General features: G+C 42.7%; 1 protein-coding gene across 1 annotated transcript in view; it reads right to left on the reverse strand.

Moving 5' to 3' along the window:
* Nucleotides 1-966: 966 nt before the first annotated feature.
* cxadr (CXADR Ig-like cell adhesion molecule) overlaps nucleotides 967-23,496 on the reverse strand; it is a 46,498-nt gene continuing 23,968 nt past the window's right edge. Inside the window, exons 2-7 of the mRNA XM_034204206.1 lie at nucleotides 17,868-18,037; nucleotides 13,060-13,264; nucleotides 8,294-8,449; nucleotides 8,061-8,183; nucleotides 7,088-7,226; nucleotides 967-3,858 (exon numbers count right to left, since the gene is read on the reverse strand). Of these exons, the coding sequence (XP_034060097.1) occupies nucleotides 3,579-3,858; nucleotides 7,088-7,226; nucleotides 8,061-8,183; nucleotides 8,294-8,449; nucleotides 13,060-13,264; nucleotides 17,868-18,037 (1,073 nt within the window). The 3' untranslated portion in view covers nucleotides 967-3,578. The remainder of the gene's footprint in view (nucleotides 3,859-7,087; nucleotides 7,227-8,060; nucleotides 8,184-8,293; nucleotides 8,450-13,059; nucleotides 13,265-17,867; nucleotides 18,038-23,496) is intronic.

Here is a 23,496-nt window from a genome sequence, read left to right on the forward strand (position 1 = left end):
TCTGGGGCCCTATCTATTACTGACATCCAATTATAGCAATGGACGTCCGCTTAGCACTGCTACTAAGTGCTTTAGTCTTTTTATTGACTACCTGTCAGCAGCCTGCACACAGTGGAGCTATTGGCTGATAATCGATCTATCCACATGTCAAGATAACCAGCATGTATTTAAGTGTAGAGTGTGAGGAAGGCGACAGGAACAGGGAACACCAACATGTGCATGATCTGCCCCTCACTCATTAACTAGGCATTTCCCACCATTCAGCAAGCTTAATAAGAAGGCTAATTTTGTACAACTTTGATTAGTGCTGGCTTGCAATGAAAGTAATTACCCACCAATTTAACTAAGAGGGGTAATTGGTTGTAATTGAAAAAAAAGCCAGACAAATGTTGACACAAATGGCCATGATGCTAAGGGACAATACAGTGTGGCAGGGGAGTGGCTGTATGTCAGTAAGAAGCCTGTATATAAACAATATAAAGCCTATATATAGAGCCTTGCACACTGTTAAACAATCTATGTGTCCCAGTTTATTTCCTGTTGCAGTGTATGCGATTGACTCAATCGAATACACTGCTGATTGACATCAGCAGACAGGAAGTAGTCATGAAGCAGTTGCCTAGCAATGCAATTATGTTGAAACGGTGTATAGAATATTAACAGTGCTGGTAGGCGAGCCATGTCACAAACCTTTGCATGTTTACCCTGAAGCTGAATGGTGAGTATTGGAGGCAGGAGGCTGGCTTAATTGATTAATTACAATCATTAAGCCGTTAGAAAGTCACCCCACCTGGTGTGAGGGGTGGAATTCAATGGCTGATTAAAATTAATCAGTCAAAAAGCTGCAGGAAGCCGAGTCCCAGGAGAACACGCGCCGCTGGAGAGGAGATAAATTGAGTTTTATTCACGCTCAAGTCAACAAAGCTGCAACTGCTTCAGTAAACAAACAAACATGGCTGGCTATTCTTTCTTAATTTCAAGGACTTTTATTATTCAAAAATACAGCACAAAAAATACACACAGAAAAGAAAAAAAATGGTTTCCACACGGTGTGCAAACCTCAAAGGAGATCTTCATACAATATTAGTACTCTGATTTCAAAGCTACAGTTTATATTGTTAGTAGTTAATGTGAGCACATAGGGGACAGTAACAGGACCATCGCCCTAACAACTCAGTACAGTTTGTCAGCAGGTGAAAGCCTAACTACATTTTACAGGGGCCCATCCTGACAACAAACTCCTTCATGTACAATTCACTTGCTATCACACACACATTAGTGTAAAAGAGAAACTGACCGATGTAGTTTCTTTGTCTGGGCAGGCCCGGGTCTCACTTTCCTTGGTGTTAGAAAATAGGTGTGACAACAAATCTACCGGGAAGTACCAGTGCCAAGATGTTTCTACAACTGTCAGCTCCCCTTAGATCCCAGAATATACACAAAAAAACGTAGAGGTCACTCACTCATACTAAGGAGCATTCATACTGTACTGTCAAGACCCACACTGACCCTTCTCTTGTTTCAGATAGATAGATTTGCCAAGCACGGCACGGCAGAGTATCACATACAAACATCGTTTTTATATCATTCAACTGTGTTATGATTAGATAGGGTAACTCCAACAGGATATTTATATATGTAATGTTTGTCGTTTAGAAGCACGTAAAATGTACTTAAAGTTATAAAACTAAACATAACATGAAGTTCTGTTAGGAATATAGAATCCAAGCTTTACGCTATGTGGGATTTGTGAACAGTAGGTGGATTGTGGAAAACTAAAAAAATAGGCTCATTGTGTGCTGAATATTATATTGTTTTAGTGACTGTGGGCTATGACGGCCACTCGGAGGAAACTTCTGCACAGCGCATATAGGCGGGCGTGCTATGGCTCAACTCAACTGGGGCAACAAGGCACAATAGAAGTTATCTGAATCCAGCTGTTAGGGCTGTGCAGAGCAGAACTGAGGGAGGTGTGTAAGGCTGCAATAAAGAATAAAACAAGGCATTTAAAACACAGATTGCCCCATCCAAGTACCCATACTGGTTTTTTAAGTTGAGAAGTTAGGCTTCCAAAATATGTAAGCAAACGATGGAAGAATGGGCATGGTTTGAGATAATAACTGCGAGTTATGGCAACTTGCGCTGACTGACGGACTGAACGAGCGTTTGGATTATCCAGCGCTGAACTGCACAATGAACTCAAACCAAAGTGGTTGTAAAGTGAATGCAGAGCAGTAATATCCAGCATTCTAAGGCTTTTCTCATTTGTTCCTCTTTGTGGGCACTTTCTTCACGTCGGCAGGCTTCACTTCCTTCATTATAAAGTCCAATTAATGCTACAGAAGCCGTGAAAGGTTTCACATTGACCACAGAGAGAAGGTTAATCCCGATATCGGCTCCTTGTAATGCAACTGCAAATGAGAATTGCATATGCTGGACATGTGGGGGAGGGGGGGGCTGATCATGCAGATAATGAATTAAGACTTGATGCTCGTGTGTGTGTGTGTGTGTGTGTGTGTGTGTGTGTGTGTGTGTGTGTGTGTGTGTGTGTGTGTGTGTGTGTGTGTGTGGGATACATGTTGCGGTGGTGGCAGGGGTTAGGGCCTATTGACAGTCAAACACAATCAAAGCAGATTGCTCAGTGTAGCCTGTTGTCCAGCTGCCCCTCTTATTCCCCTCCTTTACACTACCTCCTCTAAGATCTCAGGAGGAGGGATGGCGCTCTTTTATTGTTTCTTAAGCTTCGTCAAGAGGCAATAATCCACCCAATCACAAGATGTGGTGGTACCTACCCCTCACCAACAGCTAATCCTGTGTGCCCCTCCCCACCACCCTGGACAATTCAAAACAGCATACTGTTTAACAGAAAATGGCTGTCATAAATATACTTATTTTTCCTTCTAAAAATTCATCCTTCAATTTCTCTAAAAGGTCAACAATCCTGTTTACCAATGGAATTAAAAATGTCAAAAACTTAAAGATTGCCTGACAAAATGATCTTACTGTTATGGAGTTATTTAAAAAAAAGACGATAAATGAACAATACATTTCTCAAACTCCCATTCAGAAACATACACTTATATTCACACACACATACAGCTGCAGTTATATACATACGTGCATGCATACAGCTGTACAGAGGGACAATTAGGGGCCTCAATCTGATTTCAACACTAAGTATCTCTACAGCAAGGGCCATCTATATTTAAAAAAACAAAACATGCATTCACTTATGTACAATATAATTTGTATATTGACCGTTTTGCTTAAAATCCACACTAATTCATGTTTCAGTGAGAAAGTCCAGGAAGTAAAATTCCTTTCATTTTTTTACGTATTTCTATTTGATAAAAAGTTAATGTGCTCTGTTGTGATTCCAGTAAATCTCAATTTTCTCTCTTCAGCACCACAGCAGAGCCAGGTCTTCATAAGAAGATAAACTCCCGTTTGTAATCAATGTTGAGCTTAAGTCAGGCGAGTCAGTCCACCCCAGCTCTTGCTCCGTCTTCATTGGCTATGTCCCACTCCCTCCTCCGTCCCCATCCCCTCGCATGGCCCCCCCTGGAGAATTGGACATGCTAGACAATAGAGCCGTCCCTGTTCTGGGCAGGGATCATGACGGGGATGCCCCCCATGCGGCTGAGGTTGGGGCCTGCCATCCTGGTAGCAGTGGGTGGGGGCAGAGGGACCGAGCTGGGAGGCCTCTCGTACTCATCTGATGGGATCTTGTCGTACTGGGGCTTCAGGGCGTACTCGTGCAGGTTGGAGGGCGACATGGAGCCCAGGGAGGAGCGCTGGCTGCCCACGGTGAAGCTGCGCGCCGTTGAAGCACGACTCTTAGGAGGCGGCACGTCCTCTCTGAAAGGAAAAGACAGCAGTACATTTAGACAACAATGTTTTTCTTTTCTTTTTGAATGACTTTTCATTGTCATTGCACAGAATACTTGTACTGAAACAAACAACTTAATAACCAGCAGTGCAAAAAGCAGTTTAGTGCAAGGTAATGTTGTATTTTTAATGAATGGATTATGTTTGCTTATACAGTATATTTCTAAATGTGTACTTATATCTGCATGACATGGTAAATACAGCATGTGCAAAGAACTACATTTCCATTGCATTCCTGTTATTCCTCATGGAGCCCTAGCCATTTAGAGAACATTAATGTGAGAAATGATTCTCTCAGGTGCTATAAACCAAAGGAAGTTTGATGATGGACAGGAATAAAAGGGGGGGGGGGGATTTTTGGAACGATTTGCCCAACGGAGGGGAAAACAATGAATACTAAAGAAGTCTGCATGAGTCATTTCAAGAGCGAAACATAATTTGACTCGATAAAGGAGGGACAAATAATTGGAGTTGGCCTATGATTGGCTGGGGCGGTGTGCAGTGCCCCAGCCAATCATAGGACAACTCCAATTATTATTATTATTATTATTATTATTATTACAGTAATAGCCTGTAGAGACAGAGTTGAACATCCCAGCACAGCGATGCCCTGGTCTCCCTCTGCCACCACATTAACAACTAATAAGCAGCAATAATCCAGTTAAATGCTCAATCAAACTGAGCCTGAGGGGCTGGAGCTTGTTTAGTCCATAGCTTCATGTGGTGGTGTTTCAGTGAATGGTGTGTGTGTGTGTGTGTGTGTGTGTGTGTGTGTGTGTGTGTGTGTGTGTGGGTGTGTGTGTGTGTGTGTTGTGTGTGGTGTGTGTGTGTGTGTGTGTGTGTGTGTTGTGTGTGTGTTGTGTGTGTTGTGTGTGTTGTGTGTGTGTGTTGGTGTGTGTGTGTGTGTGGTGTGTGTTGTGTGTGTGTGTGTGTGTGTGTGGTGTGTATGAGACAGGACAGGTCTAATCCTCTTTGTCCTACAGCGCCAGTGTCACATTGTGGTCTCAGACAGATTCAGTCCGTAGCAGAGTGATAGTAAGCCCGGGGGTTGAGCTGAGCCGTGGGCTGGATGGACAGTTGGATGGTGAGGGGGGGTTAGGGTAGGTGGCTCTGGAGGGTTGCCGGGGGGCAGCCAGCAGCAGACATTACACAGGATCCACAGAGCAAACAAAGCTTTCAAACTGATTACCACAGCTGTTTATTTGAGGAGGGGTTCAAAAAAGGAAAACGCTGATGGAGAAAAAACATTTTCATGGCTGTTGGAGACGTGTTGTTGCATTAGTGCAAGGGCGAGTGTGCGTTCGTTCAAGTTGACTGCAGGTCATACTACATGAAGAGCTGACAGTAATAATCACCAGTAACTTTGGCTTCACTATAGTGGAAATTCAAATTGAAAATATAGTGGATTTTCTCCAATACAATATATTTATGGATCATAAAAATGTTCTCCTAAATGGTTTTTTAATTAACCTAGTGCAATTTGAATGCAATATAAAGAGACTTGATCTATTAACAAGTTTGTGCTATAAAAGCTGAAACGATATATTGCGTATATTACCAATGGCCTTTTTTGGGCTTGCATTTGATCCAGTATTAAACAACCAAACACACATTTCTTGTATAACAAAGTCTACACAGTGTTAGAAAATGTACTTCCATCAAAATGGAGCTTCAGGTATCTGTGCGGGGTGTAGGGCTGAACGATATACCGTGTCATGGCGATAACCGCGGTATGCGCATGCGCGGTATTCACACCGCAGGGACGTGCAGTTTTATTCTTTTTTTTTGAATTTTTTTAAATGCTAACGCACTTTAGCACATAATTCAAAATAAAGATACCCTTATTACTTATCGAAACTGCACATACAATATATCCGATTAAAGCTGAGACTCCACAGATTATTTAAGTATAGTATCCAAGCGATCCGATCTCGCAACAGGGGAAGCAAACACAGACATCACAACACGTACCTTTTACGGAGCTTTTACGGGAGATCGTCTCACCGTAGCTGTCAATCTGATCAAAAGACGTGTTCAATGGCATTAAAACGAGAAAGAAAAAACGCGGCTGAATCGGTTGATCCATAGGTTGATAATGTATCTGTGGCTTTGAAGCAATTGTTTATAATCCATAATTCCATTTTTATGTAAAAATCGGATCACAAAAGTTAGCTGCTAATGGTAGCCACCTTGGTGGTATGCAGCTTCCGGTTTTGGCTACGCGTCGTCACTCTCAGTCCTTATTTGTTCATGTGTTGGTGTGTGTAGAACTTCCCCTGATATTGACCTTTTTAGACAGATTTAGCACAACAAAAAACCCTCTTTTGGGGCCATTTGGGTGGATTTTCCATATCTCTGGCCCACCTTGCTGGATTTTGACATGTGACATCTCTTTCTGACCGTCAGAGCCAATGGAATCGAGGGGAAATCACAGTCCTTATTTGGTAATGTGTGTGTGAGAGACTTCCGCATAGCCAAGACCGGAAGCAGCAGCCACTCTGGTGGCTACCATTAGCAGCTAACTTTTGCTCTGCGATATTTACATAAAAATGGAATTATGGATTATAAATTAAATCATTTTTTTATACAGAGACGTTAAAAACCTATGGATTAACCGATTCAGCCGCGTTTTAATGCCATTGAACACGTCTTTTGATCAGATTGACAGCTACGGTGAGACATCTCCCCTCGAAGCTACGTAAAGGTACGTGTTGTGATGTCTGCGTTTGCTTCCCCTGTCCGAGTTCAGATCACTCAGTGATGATACTATATACCTAAATAATCTGTGGAACCTCAGCTTTAATCGGATATCTTGTAAGTGCAGCTACGATAAGTAATAATAAGGATACTTTTATCTTTAGTTCTGTGCCAAAGTGCGTTAGCATTTTTCGCTCAGGGGTCATTTAGATGCTTCTTATGAGACTTGTGTTTTGTTTTGGTATAAAATGGTTTGTATCGTCAGTTAGCTGAGATTATTTCCATTAATCTGGTATAACACATTAATAGGTTCTTAAATATTACGATCCCCTGAGACACTGTCGTGAAAAAAAAAAAGTAAAGTACCCGCCGAGACTTTGGGGTTTAACAGGTTAAAAAAAACCGCAATATATACCGCAGGGGGGGGGAAAACCGCGATGTCAGTTTTTTTTCAATACCGTGCAGCCCTAGCGGGGTGTCATTGACGTTTTAGTGAATGTACCTTATTTCATTGCAGATCTCCTTCTCGTACTTCTTCCTGTGACGGGCACGGCAGCAGCAGAAGAGGATGATGGCGATGATGATGAGGAACAGGAGGACAGCAATAATGGCCCCTGCGATGATGCCTGCAGTGTTGGGGGCTGGGTGACAAGGAAGGAAAGGGTTTATGTTTGCTTAATGTCACTAGGGTAGCAATGACTTGATATATGGGTCTGCCTCCTACAAAATAACTAAAATACAGTATACTGCTGATTATCTCCTAAGACAAAGTGCTTCTTTGATCATGTGTTCAGGTGGTTTTACCATTGAGCAACTATATGCTTAGCCTAATGAGGGAACAGCAGTAGGATTTTACTGAAGTGACTGTTTGTGGGGGAGTAAATATTGAACACAGTTGAGCTTAGGCTGTACACTTGCTAGCACTGATACATGTACCACTGGTACAGTCACAGGAAGAGAGAGGTGTACATTCCTAGCCATATTAGTGGGATGGCTTCATGGTAATAACATGGCAGTCTGTTGATAGGCCCAACACTTTCAACCAGACTTAAATATCGCATCTAGGGCTACATTGATTAGTCAATTGATTTATAAAACATTTGACGGCTCCCACATTTTAATTCTGAGAATTTATAGTTTTTTTCGAAGAATTATATTAAATGTAAACATTTCTGTTTAATAATAAAATGTTTTAGGTTTTTGACTTTTGGATAAATCAAGACTCTTGATACAATACTTCTGTACGGCTCAGCTGTAGTTTGCGCTTTCAGGCAGCAAATACTAGCATGCAAGACGGTTAAATCGGTAAACATTATACCTGCTAAAGCATGCTGATGATACATTTAGCTCAAAGTACTGCTGCCTATGTGCAGCTTTTTGAGTGCAGCAAACACATTATCCAGCTGACCATCAGACAGCAGAGCAACAGGTTTAAATGTGAAAGTGCATCAAGGTGAAGTTAGCTGGGCACTCACGAGGTGTCACGTTGAGGTACAGTGTGCATTCCTCAGAGCCAACACGGTTGCTGGCAATGCAGCGGTAGGAGCCAGATGCGCCGGCAGATGCGTTCCTCACGTTAACGGTGCCTCCCACTGGATCTGTGGTGAGGGCAAAGAACCCATCAAAGAATATATATATATATACAGTGTTACAAAGAAAGAGGATCTGTGTGCGGAAACTGATTTTCCACTTGTTTGGTAGAGCTTACCCAACACGGCGGAGCTGGGCAGCAGCTTGCCGCCGCTGGTCTTGTCCCAGCTATATTGCAGGGGGTTGGTGCCCTCGTTGGATTTGCACCTCAGCACTATGTCTTTGCCTTCCTGTGTGGGGCCTTCAGCGTAGCACCTGGGCTTGGATGGCTTCACTGTGGAGAGAAAAGGAATGGGGGAAATGATTGAGAGAGGTGAAGAATAAAAATAATAACAACAACAACCAGGTGGCAGCATTATAAACAGCCCTCCTGAGTACAACCGTGTTTTTTTCAATCTTTCATGTTGTGGGCAAGTTGTGCATGTGTATTGTGTATTCCGAAAAGTTCATTTCCTCCCTAGCTCGAAGTAGCAATCATTATCATAATTAGAGCCGTAATCAGAGTAATTGATACAGCTGCTGTCATTACAGGAGCTGTCACTCAGGATAATCATGAGGGAACAAGGGAGCCGTGTGCCATTGGACACACAAACACACGTGCACATAGCCTTCAGGGTTTAGGATGGAGGCAAAGCTTTCTGTCTTGAAGCCAAACGTGTGCAAACACTCCTTGGCCAGTCAGAGCGCTGGCAGGAGATGAGATGGGGGATTCAAAAACAAACAGCACTTCAAATTAAAAGCAGGCCGACTCCAATGAAACCCAGACACACAGTCAGCCAGCCGAGAAAGGGGGAGGGGGAGAAAAGAGAAAGGGACTATGAGAGGTAATGTTTCTCCAAGTCTGTGTTGTGTGTTCGCTGACAGAAGGCTGACATCTTGGTGTGGTAATGGTGGGTCGTGTAACAACAGAACCCTGATGTGGTGCTCCCCACATCTAAACCAGGTGTCATGTGGGTGGGAAGCTTAGCAGGTATAAACTTGAGGATTAACAGTAGACTGACAGCACTCAGCGCTCCTGCTAATCTAATAAACACACAGGGGGTCAGGGCGGAGGGGGCAAAACAGAGAGCTGGGGAGTGCAAGAATTAAGCGAGCATTGACGGACAGATGGCGGAGTGATGGGGGCCAAGGCTATGCAGCTCCTAACTCACGGGCCTGCTTTTGCTGCCGCTGTGTTGCACCTACACACACACATTCACACTGTAAATGTCAAGAGAGCTATGACATTTTGAATGCATCTTTTAAAAGGTGAAAGTCAACTCGACTCAACACGTCCGAGGGCTGTAACACACAGCTTCTCTTATTAGGACTGCTGTCCGATGAGCAGATTTATTTTTGTAAAAGATGAGGTCAAAGAAGAAGGTGATGAAGGCTGGAGGAGCACAGAGAGATAAAGGGCAGCGCGATACAGCTAACCTGGCTCTATTATACAAACAATTAATTCAGATTTATGAGTTGCACAAGGCTATCTTGTGGAGGAGATAAGTAGAAAGGGATTGCTAGATTGTGGCATTCATCGCAGTCAAGAGGAGACACACAACTGACAACTGTTAGTTGAATGGTAAAGTGAAGTATAAGCGATTAGTGGGTACTAAAGCCAGGCAGGATGAATGAAAGAGATTGGCTTTTGAGCTTTACAGCGAGATACTGAATGTGATGAGGAATGCCTGACCATCAAGCATGCAGAGCACTATGATTGGCTGCTGAATGCATGGGGGGTTAGGGTCGAGCAATATATTGATTATAATCGCTGTATTGCGGCATGTTGTATGTGGGTTTTAGCACATGAACATCAAGTATAAATATATCACGTCATTTAAACCGTTGGAATTGCACTTGGTTTTTTTTTGCTTCTCTGGCTGCTCTTCAAGCGCCTGAAGAGAGCGAAGTGAAGTGCCAAGCTAATTTTTGGTTTCATATTGAGGTCAGAAACGGTAATGGAAGTTGCCAACTCCACTTAGAATAAAATGGCTATACGTATGATACACATATATGATAATTGAAGGGTAATTATTGGTTATATTATATACATTGGTTTGCTTGCATATACTCAGCACGAAAATACTAAAAATGATGATAAAAGTGGCTTCGGGTTAACAAGCAATCAAAAGGACTCAAGTTTCACAATGTTTTTTTAAATAATGCCTGAAACGTTATTTCCCAGAAGAGTTCAATAATCAATCTCATCATTAGAACATTACCAAAGACCATTCTGGCATCAAATTGACAGTGCACCCCTGCAGAGTGTTCAGATTCCTTTTCTAGAAAGATCATGCTGGTATGATCATACGCATTAAACATTTAGATATAAAACGCTTTGGTTATTTTAAAGAAAAATTGAAAAAATATTAAGATGCATATCGTTAATAGCTTTACATCTACAAAATAGAAAGAAATATTTACAAGCCATATTACCCGACCTAATGTGAGGTCTAGTCAGTATCAGTTGGAAGGAGTTGAGAGTTGCTGACGTGCAGTGCTGGACTGCAGGTGGGTATTCTCCTCACGTTAACTTCAATGTCCCGGGGCAACCAGAGGAGAATACACAACAAGGGCTACCCACTGCGCAATACCTGGTCACCAAGTGCACTGCAGGTGGCAGCATGTGTGCATACAGCCGTATTTGTGACAAGCCACAGCAACAAGCAGTGTATAAAGTGAAGTGTGTTTATGTGTGTGCACACATGTGCATGCGTATCTCGGGACCATCCACCTTGTGACAAGATCGACCTGAAGGTAAAATGCAGGGCAGGCAAGATGTCCTTCCCTCTCCTTGTCAATGTTTCTCTGCTAAACCCACCCCTGCCCCTTGGGTCAATAGCTAGAAGGCTGTCAGCTTGTGTAGCCTCGAGCTATCTCTCTCTCTCTCTCTCTCTCTCTCTCTCTCATGCACACACATGCACGCTATGGCTGTTAGCATCAGCATTAAAACTATAATGAAAGTGGGATACGCATTTAAGTCCCTTAGCTGATGCTCTTGGATATGATCGACAAATTATTTAAAGCACAAACTACTAAGACAACGAATTCAAGAAACTACAAACATTTTGACTGCAGGAACTGCAAGCAAAGAAATAAACAAAAACTACCACAGAAACTTGAAACAATTGTGAAATGCCACAAATGTATCAACAATGGATATCACATATATAGCATATAACTGCTTGAGCATGATATTACATTGCAACTGAACAATGATACTTTCTTTTTGGATGAGATTTATAATGAGCAGCTTGCTAACCTCTCTCAGTGGCGAGGAATGCGGAACTGTGGTAGGGAGGAGAAGCCGTCACAGCACATTTCAGAGCATATGTTTGAATCAGCGATGACTTAAGCAGTAATTATTTTTTCCAACTTGCTTCTGGTTGGATCCATTTTTATTTGAAATAGCCTCCCCAAAGGCTTATCAGTGCTTATCAGTGCTTGCCGTGTCAGCTGCGGTCACAGTTAAATGTCAGATTATCTGTGGTCATTCATCTTAGTGCTTAGTGGAACCACAACACAACTTAAAAGAAGCTCGTCTTTCTGGTTGAGCTAGTTGGTGCAGTGCCTTTTTTGTGCACATGATAACATGTCAACAATATGAGCAGCCATTTTCTGAAGCCCGGCCTATCTTTGGAAAGGAGGAACTATTCTGATAACAGTGCTGCGATAACAGCACAATATGCAGCTTATCCCACAACAGAGACTGGTGCAGCGCATGTGGGTTGTTTTTCCCATATGCAAATAGCAGCCTGGTTTCGGGAGGCGATTCACTTTCCACATCATTTAGTCAGTTGACCGACCAGCAAGGCCACTGTGTGCGAGCGTGTGTTTGCCTAAGGAGTGAATCATCCGACTTATACAACTGGGATGTGTCACCCGTCTCACCCTGTGCAATAAAAAGACAGCCGACTGCATAGATTCCATTTCTGAGGTTTGTTCCCATTTTTTAAAAGACGGGATTACTTACACTTTGAAAATGATTTGTGATGTTCAAGATTATTTGTTTAATTACCTTTTCCTGTACTGTTACCATTTCCAAATGAACAATAAATATGTAAACATCCCTGAAAACAGTAATTGTTTTCGGGGTTAATATCATAGAATAAATCTTATATTAAAATCTTATATTTGCAAGCTAACAACAATAATTGAATTCAATTCAAATGGGAGCTTTTGTTAAATAAAAAAGCAAACCACTAACTGCAATAATGGAGACTAAGACTTAATAGAAATAGAGGAATAAATTATAAATCCTGTCCGTAACATATAGTGAAAAGATGAATACGGATTATCATGTTACACATAATTACAGAGCATCTAGGATAAATATAGAACTGTATCACAAAGGGGGCGATGCTCTACAGCCTACAGGAAGGTCATGCACATTTTAGAAGGGATTACATCAAACAGCCAAGGAGGGCAAAGGCCGTGTGATTTGGTGCGTTTCCTCTGTGTAGAGAGAAAGAGTTCACCCTGTGAGACACAAAGACTGGCAGCCTAACCCCCTAATCCCACCAGGAGCGTCTGCGCTGCGGCGTTTTTAGCGATCGCGGCCACTCTAGTCAATGGGTGCTATTCCACCAGACCCGCTGCGCCGCGCTGCGGCTCGAAGCGTCCCAGAAGCTCCTCGCCGCAAGGAATTTCTAAAATATAGGATGAATCCTATTTTTGACGTGGCGCAGCGCAGCGCAGGCAGGAAGTGGAATGTTCATCCAACAACTGCGAGGCTGCACACACGACGCTCCGCTTCCGCAACGTTTTGAAACGCGCCTGGTGGGTTAGGACGCAGGAGGAGGTCGCAGTGCGGCGCAGTCGCAGTGCGGCGCAGCCGCAGCGCAGACGCTTCCGGTGGGATCAGGGGGTGACACCAGAGTGTGCGGAGAGGTTGCTTCCACTCACCCATGACGATCAGCAGCATCCTCCGGCTGCGGATACCCGGAGCCTTCTTCACCTTACACTGGTAGGTTCCCGAGTCCACCGACTTTAACCCTGTCAGGTTGATGGAGGCATCGCCGTTCTTAGGGTCGGCAGAGTTGAAGTGGACTCGACCCTTCATTTGGGCAAAGTAGTCGTCGTAGGACCGGTCACCGGCGTACAGGATCACCTGGAAAGAAAGAGAGTGCAGGGAAAGACTGAAAATCTTAACATACTTAAGAGTGATGTACTGCTGTGCCTGTGCGTGAAAACACATTCTAGTCAAATATAAAACAAAGGCCTTGGAGCACCTTCCTGGAAGTTAAGGACTTGCTCACTGAACCAGTCAAAATGTATTTAAGAGAGAAAGCCCCTTCCATTTATCTCCGCGGTGCCCTTCAGCAATATGTGCTGCTCTGCCCTTTCTGTATGAAGGTGGAACAAACAAAGTAACCGCTTTGGAGCCAAGTCAACACCTGCTGTGTCAACAAAGAGAAGTAGCCCCTAATTCTGTAGCCCCCCACCCCCAATCCCACAGTCTGGGTATTAAGATCAGCAAGGAAATGCCTACAAATAAAGGCCAGGTGGAGCGAAAGAGAATGTTCCTAGCTGGGGTGATGGAGGAGGGGGAAAATAAAACACAAGGAGGGTAAAAGAAAAGCAAACGACAATGAAAAGAGATCTCATTCTCTTTCTTAGACACTGGCATATTCTTCCACATTTCCATGGAGACAGTCATCAACAGGCTTTTCTGTGCCACGATCAATGCCAGGCATACGCACAGCAGCAATACCCCTGGGTGGAGAGGAGCAGAGAGGAAAAACTAAACATGGCAGGAGGAGAGGAAGAATAATTAACCCATCAGAGGAGGCAGAACATTTAAAGGAAGCACGAGAGGAGCAAAACAAAAAAGGGAAACAGACTCATGGATTTTCTGGTGTGATTACAGCAAGTTGCCTCTCTGCAACATTTCCAACTTGAAGCCTAGTTCCTGTAGCTCGAAGGCAAGAGTGCTCACAATGGCCGCCATGTTCATCTTGTCCATATTAGCCATGTAAACAGGTAATGTAGTTAAAATTCCACCTGGCTCTCCGGGGAGGGAAACGTATCCTTCTAGCTTCACGGGGGATCAGAACATCGGCAGTAATAACAGCAATATGAGACCACGGAGAAGAGGAAATTAAATTGCCCCAAGCTCAGCCAGACAAGAAGTCTCACTTGAGCTCCACCACTTTACAGGCACGCAGATGGGAGTGCTTATACACATGCACACCCCTAGCTAAAAAAATCTGAACTGCATAATAACCTTGAGAATCATGATCCAATGAAAAAGAAAAATTCCATAAAGAGCCCGGGGAATGAAAATGAAAAGGGCAAATGACTAGACAAGCTGGCAGGGGGCTGGGGAGGACAGAAGAGCACCACTGTGTGTGTGCGATGCCTTTCATAACAGGTAGGACATTCAATGATACAATCACCACCTGGCCATTCTCAGCGGATGGATCATGCTGCAGAGGTAACAGGCTTAGTTTCATCAGACACATGTACCAGTGAGGTCATTGTCATGTGATGCTCGCGCAGGAAAGAGGTGCAGATCATTTGAGAGCAAAGCAGAGAGCTGTGTTACATGTGTACTCTAAACAACCTGCAAAGCTCCGGGAGTGCAGCCTCGTGTCTCTGTGTTCCCGCTGAGGCTTTTAACTGGGATGACTCGAAGTGCTGCTTTCACATGAACAGCTCTGCTCCAAAGTGATTCACAAGTTATGACAGAATTACTACCTGAACATTTGTCACATGTCCTTCAGCATTAGGGCGCTAGAGATCGGCATTCACAATAATCACTGATATACACACAAACAATACAATCTTCACCAAACTGTGTCATGGCTTTACATCCAAATCCTCCGATACTTTGTAAACATGCACAAATTCCTGTCGCAATAAGTTCAGTAAAAACAGAAGGCTCTGCTGCTCTGCCCAAGGACAAAGGAGACGGTTTGTGTGATGGAGGATAAAGCTATGTGTTTCCAATGTTTTCCACCGAGCAAATTCCTCTCCTATTCAAACCATTCAGATTTAGTTTTCATAATTGTTTCCCTCATTGTGGTTGTGGCGAGCACTCAGGGTACACCCTCCTTTCAGTTCATCTGTAGCCAAGCACTGGGAGCCAAATGCAAATGACTGTTACTGTAGGCATGCCTGGCATCTCTCATTTAAGCCCAACAAAGCAACACATTAACTACGCATCACCACCCGGACCCTGATGACATGTGGGATACGTCAGATGAAGGAGATTGAATGCTGTGGCATTGCTTCTCATTGCATCAATGCAACACCACCCAACCAACCTACCAGCTTGCAAAACCAGGCCTCAAGTTCCCAGTGGTATGAGCATCTACTGATCCTGTTAAGTAGCTTCGCACTTTAATGTTTGATCCGATAGTTGGTGTTCCTTTAAGAGCAGCCTGAATCCCGAGCCATGTGAGCAGAGGTTCACCATGGTCTCTGAACATCTGGGAGCCTCCGGCTATAAAGTTTACACTTCATTCTCATCTCCTTGACTGACCTAGTAGCACAGGTCCTTGCAGATCTTCATAATCCTATTTAACATTGTCACATATATTAAAGCAGACCCAGGAACTAATGTTCCGCTAATTACAAAGAGTTTAAAGTGTGCATGACATCATATTTAGCGTGTGTGAATATAGCGAGGAAAATCTGACAGGTCAAGGAGAACTAATGCGTTCAGAGAGAGATGTCTGGACTGCTTACATTCCTGCAAAGGTTTGGCAATATTGATTGGAGTGCAGAGAAGAATGCAGCAGAATGGCACGTAATAAAGAAAATAAACTGTGGAACCAGATGCAGTTAGGTAACATTTGATATATTTCTACAGCTGCATTCACGTTAGGGGGATGGGGCGCGAAAGGGGACCCAGCCTCACTTCAGGACATTTACACCACCAGGGTCACCAGGAGAGCACACAACATCATCAGGGACAGTACACACCCCCAGCACAGACGCTTTACTCTCCTGCCATCAGGCAGGCGCTACAGGAGTCTGAAATCCAGGACCACGAGACTGACAAACAGTTTCTACCCACAGGCCATTAGGCTGATGAACATGCTACCCCCCCCCCACAAACACACTGATTGAAACTGTGAGTGCTACACAGACACACTGACACTCACCATTTGCACTACCATACTTTAAACAATGCATAGTGCATTGTCTGCAGTGCAATATGTTATACACTGTGAACCATGTGCAATACAACATTTATATACTATTTAAATATCTTTAAACTGCTGCTACTTATGTGCACTTTTATGCTGCTGTTGCCGTGTGCCAAACTTATTTGTTTCTAAGTATTTTCTTTCTTTTATATTCCTGTATTTTACTGGACTAGCAAAGTAAGATTTTCATTGTACGGTGTAACTGTCTGTTTACCTGTGAATATGACAATAAATATCTTCAATCTTGAACAATGAAAAAATAATAAAATGTATAAAAGCACTGAAATCAATATCTCTTCCTGAAAGCGAATTATATATTGAGAAAAAAAAATATTGATTACTGTTTAACTGCACCTGCCTTTTCTCCATTGCTCTAGTAAATGATTTACAGTAAAAACTAAGTAGGTCAAGAACAAATAGATGGAGCAATTGGAGTCTCAGATAATAGCTCAAGAGCAGACGCCGGGGTACAGAGGTCTGTCAGTGGACAGTGATGATAGTGGATGGATGACAGAGACAGGGGAAACCTAATGATGAGCCTGTGGACCTATTTCTAACATTCAAGCCAAAAAAAACTTAAAGCCACGGGAAACAGGGAAAAATGAGAGTGGAGGGTAGGGATGAGAAGGCTTTGTGACAGGTGGGGGGGTGGGGGAGTAGTGAGCCAGGGGAGAGGATCACACTGCTGGAACGTTAGCAAGGATCCGTCTCTATGGCTGTGGAAGCCCTGAGGGCATGTGGAGGTCCTACAGAGATGTGTAGTCCTCCCTTCCATTGCTGAGGGGCATGCTGGAAAGGAAGGAAAGACACTGCCTGGGATAAAAAGAGCTCCCATTGCTCCTACTATGCTTCTGTGAGAACACCGCAGACAACAAATGCTCAATAGTAGTGCACGTGGCTCAAATTGCATTTCACCTCCCGCACAACATACCAAACCACACCAGGGTTAGTGTGAAACCAAACAGACTGCAGACAAATTGGGGACTTTTAAAGTCTAAAGGAAAAAAATAATCTGGTTTCTGTTTTTTTAGGAGGAAATATTTTCTAAAGCTGCGTACGGAATTTAGCTTGGAAAAGATCCCATCAGCTACCTAGCTAAACAAATATTGGCTCGACACCGCTTGTCCAATACCAATACCGCCTTTTCCCCACCCATTATCAACTAAGCCATTATATATTGAATGGTTTTACTTCACTTAAACTAGCTATCTAAGAAAACACAATGCTCACACTGTAAAGTCAATATTGTACTCCAGTAAAGGAAACAGAACTTGACACTGCTGATTCTTTATTCAAACCTTATCACAGATCTTTAAGCAGCATTTTGGATTGGTCAGCACCACTCAACAATCAAAAATAAATGTAAGTGCAACAGTTTTGCAAGATTTAATCTGTGTTTTGAAAGATAAAGAAATTATAATTCCAATGAAAAGTAATGGATGCTCCTCAACCCTCAATATATAACCCTGATATACGATCTAGTGATCCTTAACTTTCATGTGTTGTCTTTGAAATAACATTTTATTATCAATGTTTTAGGAGAACATCCACACATACCACTTTGTCTTCCTTCTGGTTGTCATTGGAGATCAAGCTCCATTCAATATCCAGCGGTCCAGTATCAACAGAGTCCAGATTGAACTGGCAGTCCAGCTTCACACTCTGACCGCTGGCTTTCTCTATCGATGTTGGCCCAGAGGATGTTATCTCCACACCAGACGCCAAACCTGGACAAACAAAAAGACAAAAATCAATGCCTTGCAACATGCATCAACAATAAAACAACTGGCATAGCAAGCCAGTAAAACAGAGCTTTTTCGCACTGTTATCAAATTGAGTAGCGAATTGTCAACCACAAGGTATCATCACCCTCAAGCATACCCAGTTCTATCGTCTATTTTACTTCAAATGCTGTAAACATCATTTAAAAAAAATGAACATCATGCTGTATTTAAGACGACTTGAAATTAACGATTAAAACCATAAATGAATTCTGAAAATGTTTACTGATGTAATAAATCAAATGAGAAGTTTTTTCATAGACTTCAACACAATCTGATTGTTAGTGGTGACTTGCGTTACAGAGACATATTCTGTCAGCACAGCAGTGAAATGTTTTGATGCTGGGAATGTGTCAACTCATGGCTACAACTCATCTGAGAAGTAACTCTTAAAATATGCATAATGTAAATCACAAGGTAAAAAGAAGAAACTATCAATAGATGACAACAGAGCTTAGCCGTAGCAAGGGTGATAATAATGATACAACAATTAAACTGTAACCTAGGGGTACTCAAACTTTTATTAAAAAGGTCCACTTGTGAATTTTATACAAGGTCACTGGTCCGGATCAATGCCAGCAAAGTATTTTTATTTTTTTTTATAATGGGACACAGGGTTCGGTCCGGATTGATTTGTAGTTCGGGCCGGAGTTTGAGAAGCCCTGCTGTAACCCCTCACCAAACTGGAGCAGACTTAAGCATTTATTCTTAGAACGAATAAACATCATCTCCTGGTGACATGAACTGGGTTAAGATTCTCCATTCAATAAGAGATTTTTAAGCTGCAGCATGGAACACAGTCCATAGAGAATGGAGATGTCACATGCTGCCTCGACTCATTAAAATCCTTCTGACAGCCTGCCACCTTCCAGTCAGCAAGTGGGGGGAGCACAGCTTAAAAAAATATATAAATATATGAAAACACCACAATATGTTGATGCCAAAAACATGTGTGTCACAAATACTTATCACGTCCTCCAAATGACACCAAACATGTGTAACTACACATTTTCTTCTGATAATAGGAGAAATGTTCACGCCATCTTAAACGGAGCGTTTTCTTAGCTTCATCTGCATCTCATTACACCACTTTCACAGTAACCGACAGATGGAGCTGAATCAGAGATAATTGGTGGAACTGGATCCAAACCGAGGAACTGTAAAACATTTTGTTAACCTCTCTTTTTCCTTCCTGGGAAGGTTTAATTTCACCTCAAACAAACAGGAGTCCCCGCATCTACACAACCACAAAAGGATCTAAGAGCGTTGTGAAATGTGTGTTGTACAGAAGATAATTTGTACTAAGGCTTTTAATTGGCCTTCACATCTGTCTTCCAACCCAGCCAACTGCTCTCAATCAAATGTACAAACAGTATAAGAGAGGTTAAGGTGACAAGAATGCGGCTCTACAACAAAGAGGAAGTTGCTCGCTGAATGTTCTAGATTGTGGCCCCTTAGGGTAAGGAGGGTGTGAGCAACAGGTTGAGGTCCATGCCGCATCAAATGTCCATCAGCTTATTCAGCCTCAAACCTCTTTTACTTCTGGGCTGTGGCATCAACTGTATGAAAATACACCACAAAGCTTTAGGCACATATAGAGAGTGACAGTCGCAGTCACACCCACCATTATTGTAGCCTGTAAGCACTAGATGTGGTTGCACAGCACTAGCATAGTTGTATTCCCTATCTGTCGGTGTTGCAGCTGGTCGTTTCAGCCCACAGCTTTTGACAGATGCCATTGATGGGAGTTATCCATCGCCTTCAGCAGAAGCAAGAGAAAAACAGGGAGCAATATAGAGAGAACCGAGATATGTGTCTATCACTGTCAAAGCAGATACACAGCTTGGCATCTGCATGATGGAAAGCTGTGTCAATTCATCAAGCCCTAACATAGGACGGGGGCATTTCTCAAAGTTGCTTAGAAAGGGGAGAAAATGGCATTCTGTGAGAAACAGAAAGTATTCATCTGGAACAGAGGGACTGGTTTCTCTGACGAGCAATAAAGGATAGTGTTTGATGTAGCTGTTAAATCAATGACAGACCTCTGAGGCCTTAGAAGGCATTTGCTGAATTACAGTTCAGCCAGAGGCCTCTTCCATTCAGCGCTACACAAATGGGAAAAAAGTGCCATTTCAGGAGATCATCCCTCCCACTGGCAAACGGCTTATAAACTTGCCAGTGTAGTGGTTCAGGTGACAGCAGTGCCAAGGCAAATATACAAACCCACCAAGAGTGGAACCCAAAGGTTAATTCCACATAAACAGGAAACTATAAACCTATTTAATCCAGCTGCTGCTCATTTAAAGTTGTGGAGAGGAACTGTGGTGAATGCAAATGAGATGATAGTGTAGCTTTATTTAAAGCCAAAGTTCATCTGAAATGATAGCAAGGCAGATGTTCAAGCCATGAAAATAAACACCTACTTTCACTGAGTGATGGAGACCTCCAGCTGTAAACTTAAATGTTTTGCCAAAGTTTGAACAGTTTTGGTTATTTAAGAGACATGTTTTACTTTTGGCCCCATCTATATTCACTTGTTTGGTCCTAATCTTGTTTAAGTCACACTCTTAATATATTTACTTTAACTATGACTGTTACCTATTAAGCTTATTTAATTTTGAAGAGAAATATTGAAGGTGTGTTACAAATGAGCAAAAACATCAAACTATACAAAAAGGATCCTAAAGAAAAAGGGGCACATGTTTACACTTTGTGTACAATCACTACAACTGAGAGACAAGCTTAGTCAAAATAATCATTTTTAATTAAATGCCAATAAAATGAGGTCTGTAAACAGGACACGAAGAAGAGAATTGAGTCACGGTGAAGATTATGCGACCAGGTAAGCCCACTTGGCTGCCATCGACACAAAGGTGTCACATTAGTTATACGAGAAAAGGAAGCTTGGCAGACAACTATGTTCTCATAGGACCCCATAACTCAAAGCAGAAAGATGATTCGGAAATTGGTTCTAGGGCCTTAATATTCACCAAGCTTTTCATGACCAATTAAAAATAATAGCCCTAATCAAAAACATACCTGACCCGCTAGCCCGCTGCCCCTAGCTTCTCACGGCCAACAACAAAATAACCCTGTAACCTGTAAAAGTCAGCTCAGTGTTAATCAGTGACTATGTGACTCGGAACAGAAATGATCTTACTGACCTCAAAGTCTCTGCTACGGTGAGATTGTGCTCCATATAATTACTGGCTTGTATAGGGTGACTGTCAGTCTATATTTGGAGAAATGCCACCACAGCTAAAGTGAACTGGCCTTGTTGCTTCAAGGTAATATAATCGACTGATAAGAGACCATCATTACAGTCCAAGGAAAACAATAAGAAATAGACCGTTGATAAATGCAGTCAAGCATGGACAGCAGACACATACACAACTTCCTTGAGCTCAGTGTCTACTGTAGTAAGAATGTGTGCCACTGTATGTGTCTGTGTGTGTCAACGTAGTGGGAAAGCCGAGCAGTGGGGGGAGGGCACGCTAGCTAATTAAAAAGTCTCTCTTAATAACAATTCATGGCATGGTCTCTTTCCCTCCCGTCTCCCCCACGCTGTCTGACACAGCACATCCCAGCATGGTTACTGGGACACTGGGAATGAACAAGAGGAATTTAGGGTGTCAGCGTGCTCCACCCAATACCCCCACTGCCATTCACTCACTCAACCCCCCACCCCTCCGTGCCTGCCTGTCCTCCTCTTCTCCAACACACCCATGATTGTGGAGTGCCAGTCCCCCAAGGCCTACGATTCTCTCCGGTCCCGCTGATTGTAACCCCGCAGCCCACCCCCTCTACCTTTGTCGGCATACAATGGGGAGAGAATCCTGTCTCCTGGCAACCAATCCCTCTGAGAAGGTTGCCGGGGCGCTTGAGAGACCGAATGAGAGAGAAAGGTAGGTAGACAGAGAGGGAGAGAGAGGGCAAGTAGGTGGAGACAAAGGAGACAGTTGGGAAAAGGGAAGTTAAAGTTACCTCGGTATTAATGAGCGTTTGTGGAAGTCAGCTCAAACCTGTTTTAGTGAGGCATCTTTATTAACAGGAACATTACAAACAAGCATAGCTTTGATAATTGAAATAATGAGATGAAAATAAATCATGACAACTTGTCAATGTGTGGCTTTCCTTTCTTTGTTTTTCTCATTAAATAATATCTTTCAGTATTTTTTGAGGGTGGTCAGAATATATATATATTATAATTTGTTTTGCCTTAAAATAAAATATGCGATGGCATCTGTTACCTCATTATTTTGGTTTTTTTGGAAGTACACAAATGGGTCTGCATGGACTCCAATTGTGTGTGCAGTTGCAACATAAACGTTATTTTGTATTAGTGTTTAGTACCTGGAACATTTGGAGGTTGGAAGTAGGAAATATCAACTGGAAGGCATCAAGTACATAGATAATACAGAGGTTAAAAAAAAATCTACTGATACTAATATATGTGCAATTAGCTAATAGCTTAGTTTCTCCATGACATGTAAATGGTTACCATTTATGCAAGTGTGTAAAAAGTCTAGGCAGATATGATTAAGTGCTAGCAGTAGCTTCAGGAGACAGAATTAAACCCTGAAACAAGGAAACACTAACAAGCTAACCTCCACTAGCCAGCTAAAGACCCTCTGAGCTTTGTCAGGGGCCTCTGCAGATCATAAGCCTCTTTCTCCTCAACCCTTTGACCTTACAGAGCATCCTTTGGAGTAAAGTCTGAAAAGCAAAGTCTTACCGTGGGGAGATAAAGGCAGCAGCTATTTCAGGCTCACAACATAACAACAACTGCAACAAGAAAAGGCTTGCCTCGGTGAAAGAGGTGAGTGATGTTGCGCTGGGATTTACTTCCGTTTACCTTCTTCAAGGTCGGCTCTCTGAAGTTCCACTACACTAGCATGTGGTCTCATGTTGGCCTCAGTGGCAGTGAAAGAAGTGCTTTAGTATTGCAGTAAAACAGCTAATAAAAAAAGAAATGTATGAGGGGGAGTGTGAAAGATGAAAGTGGGAATTAACATATTTTTCTCATATAAACAATGCCAGTGAAAATATTTTCAGTTTAGTGCTTCTTGAAAAACAACCCACCCACAGCTAACAATCTTGAAAACAATGTGTTGTTTTCAAATAAACGAGGCAATGTATCACTAATTAGAATAAAAAAACAACAGTGACAGAGCTTTTAAAAAGTGTTGGTAATTGTTTTTAGTGAAACTGCAACCTGGGGGAATACCCAAATTAAAACAGCACAGACGCTCTGCCCATCATAACACAGTTAAGCCTATCCCCAGTGACCACGCCAAAGAACATCAATTACTTCGGGAACAGCAGAGGATAACTTTATAACTTTGCTGCCCAAAGAGAAGGATCTGAACACTCGCTCCAGTGCCCCCGCTGGAACTATTCAATTT

The sequence above is a fragment of the Gymnodraco acuticeps genome, unplaced genomic scaffold (assembly GCF_902827175.1).
Source record: "Gymnodraco acuticeps unplaced genomic scaffold, fGymAcu1.1, whole genome shotgun sequence".
NCBI lineage: Eukaryota > Metazoa > Chordata > Actinopteri > Perciformes > Bathydraconidae > Gymnodraco > Gymnodraco acuticeps.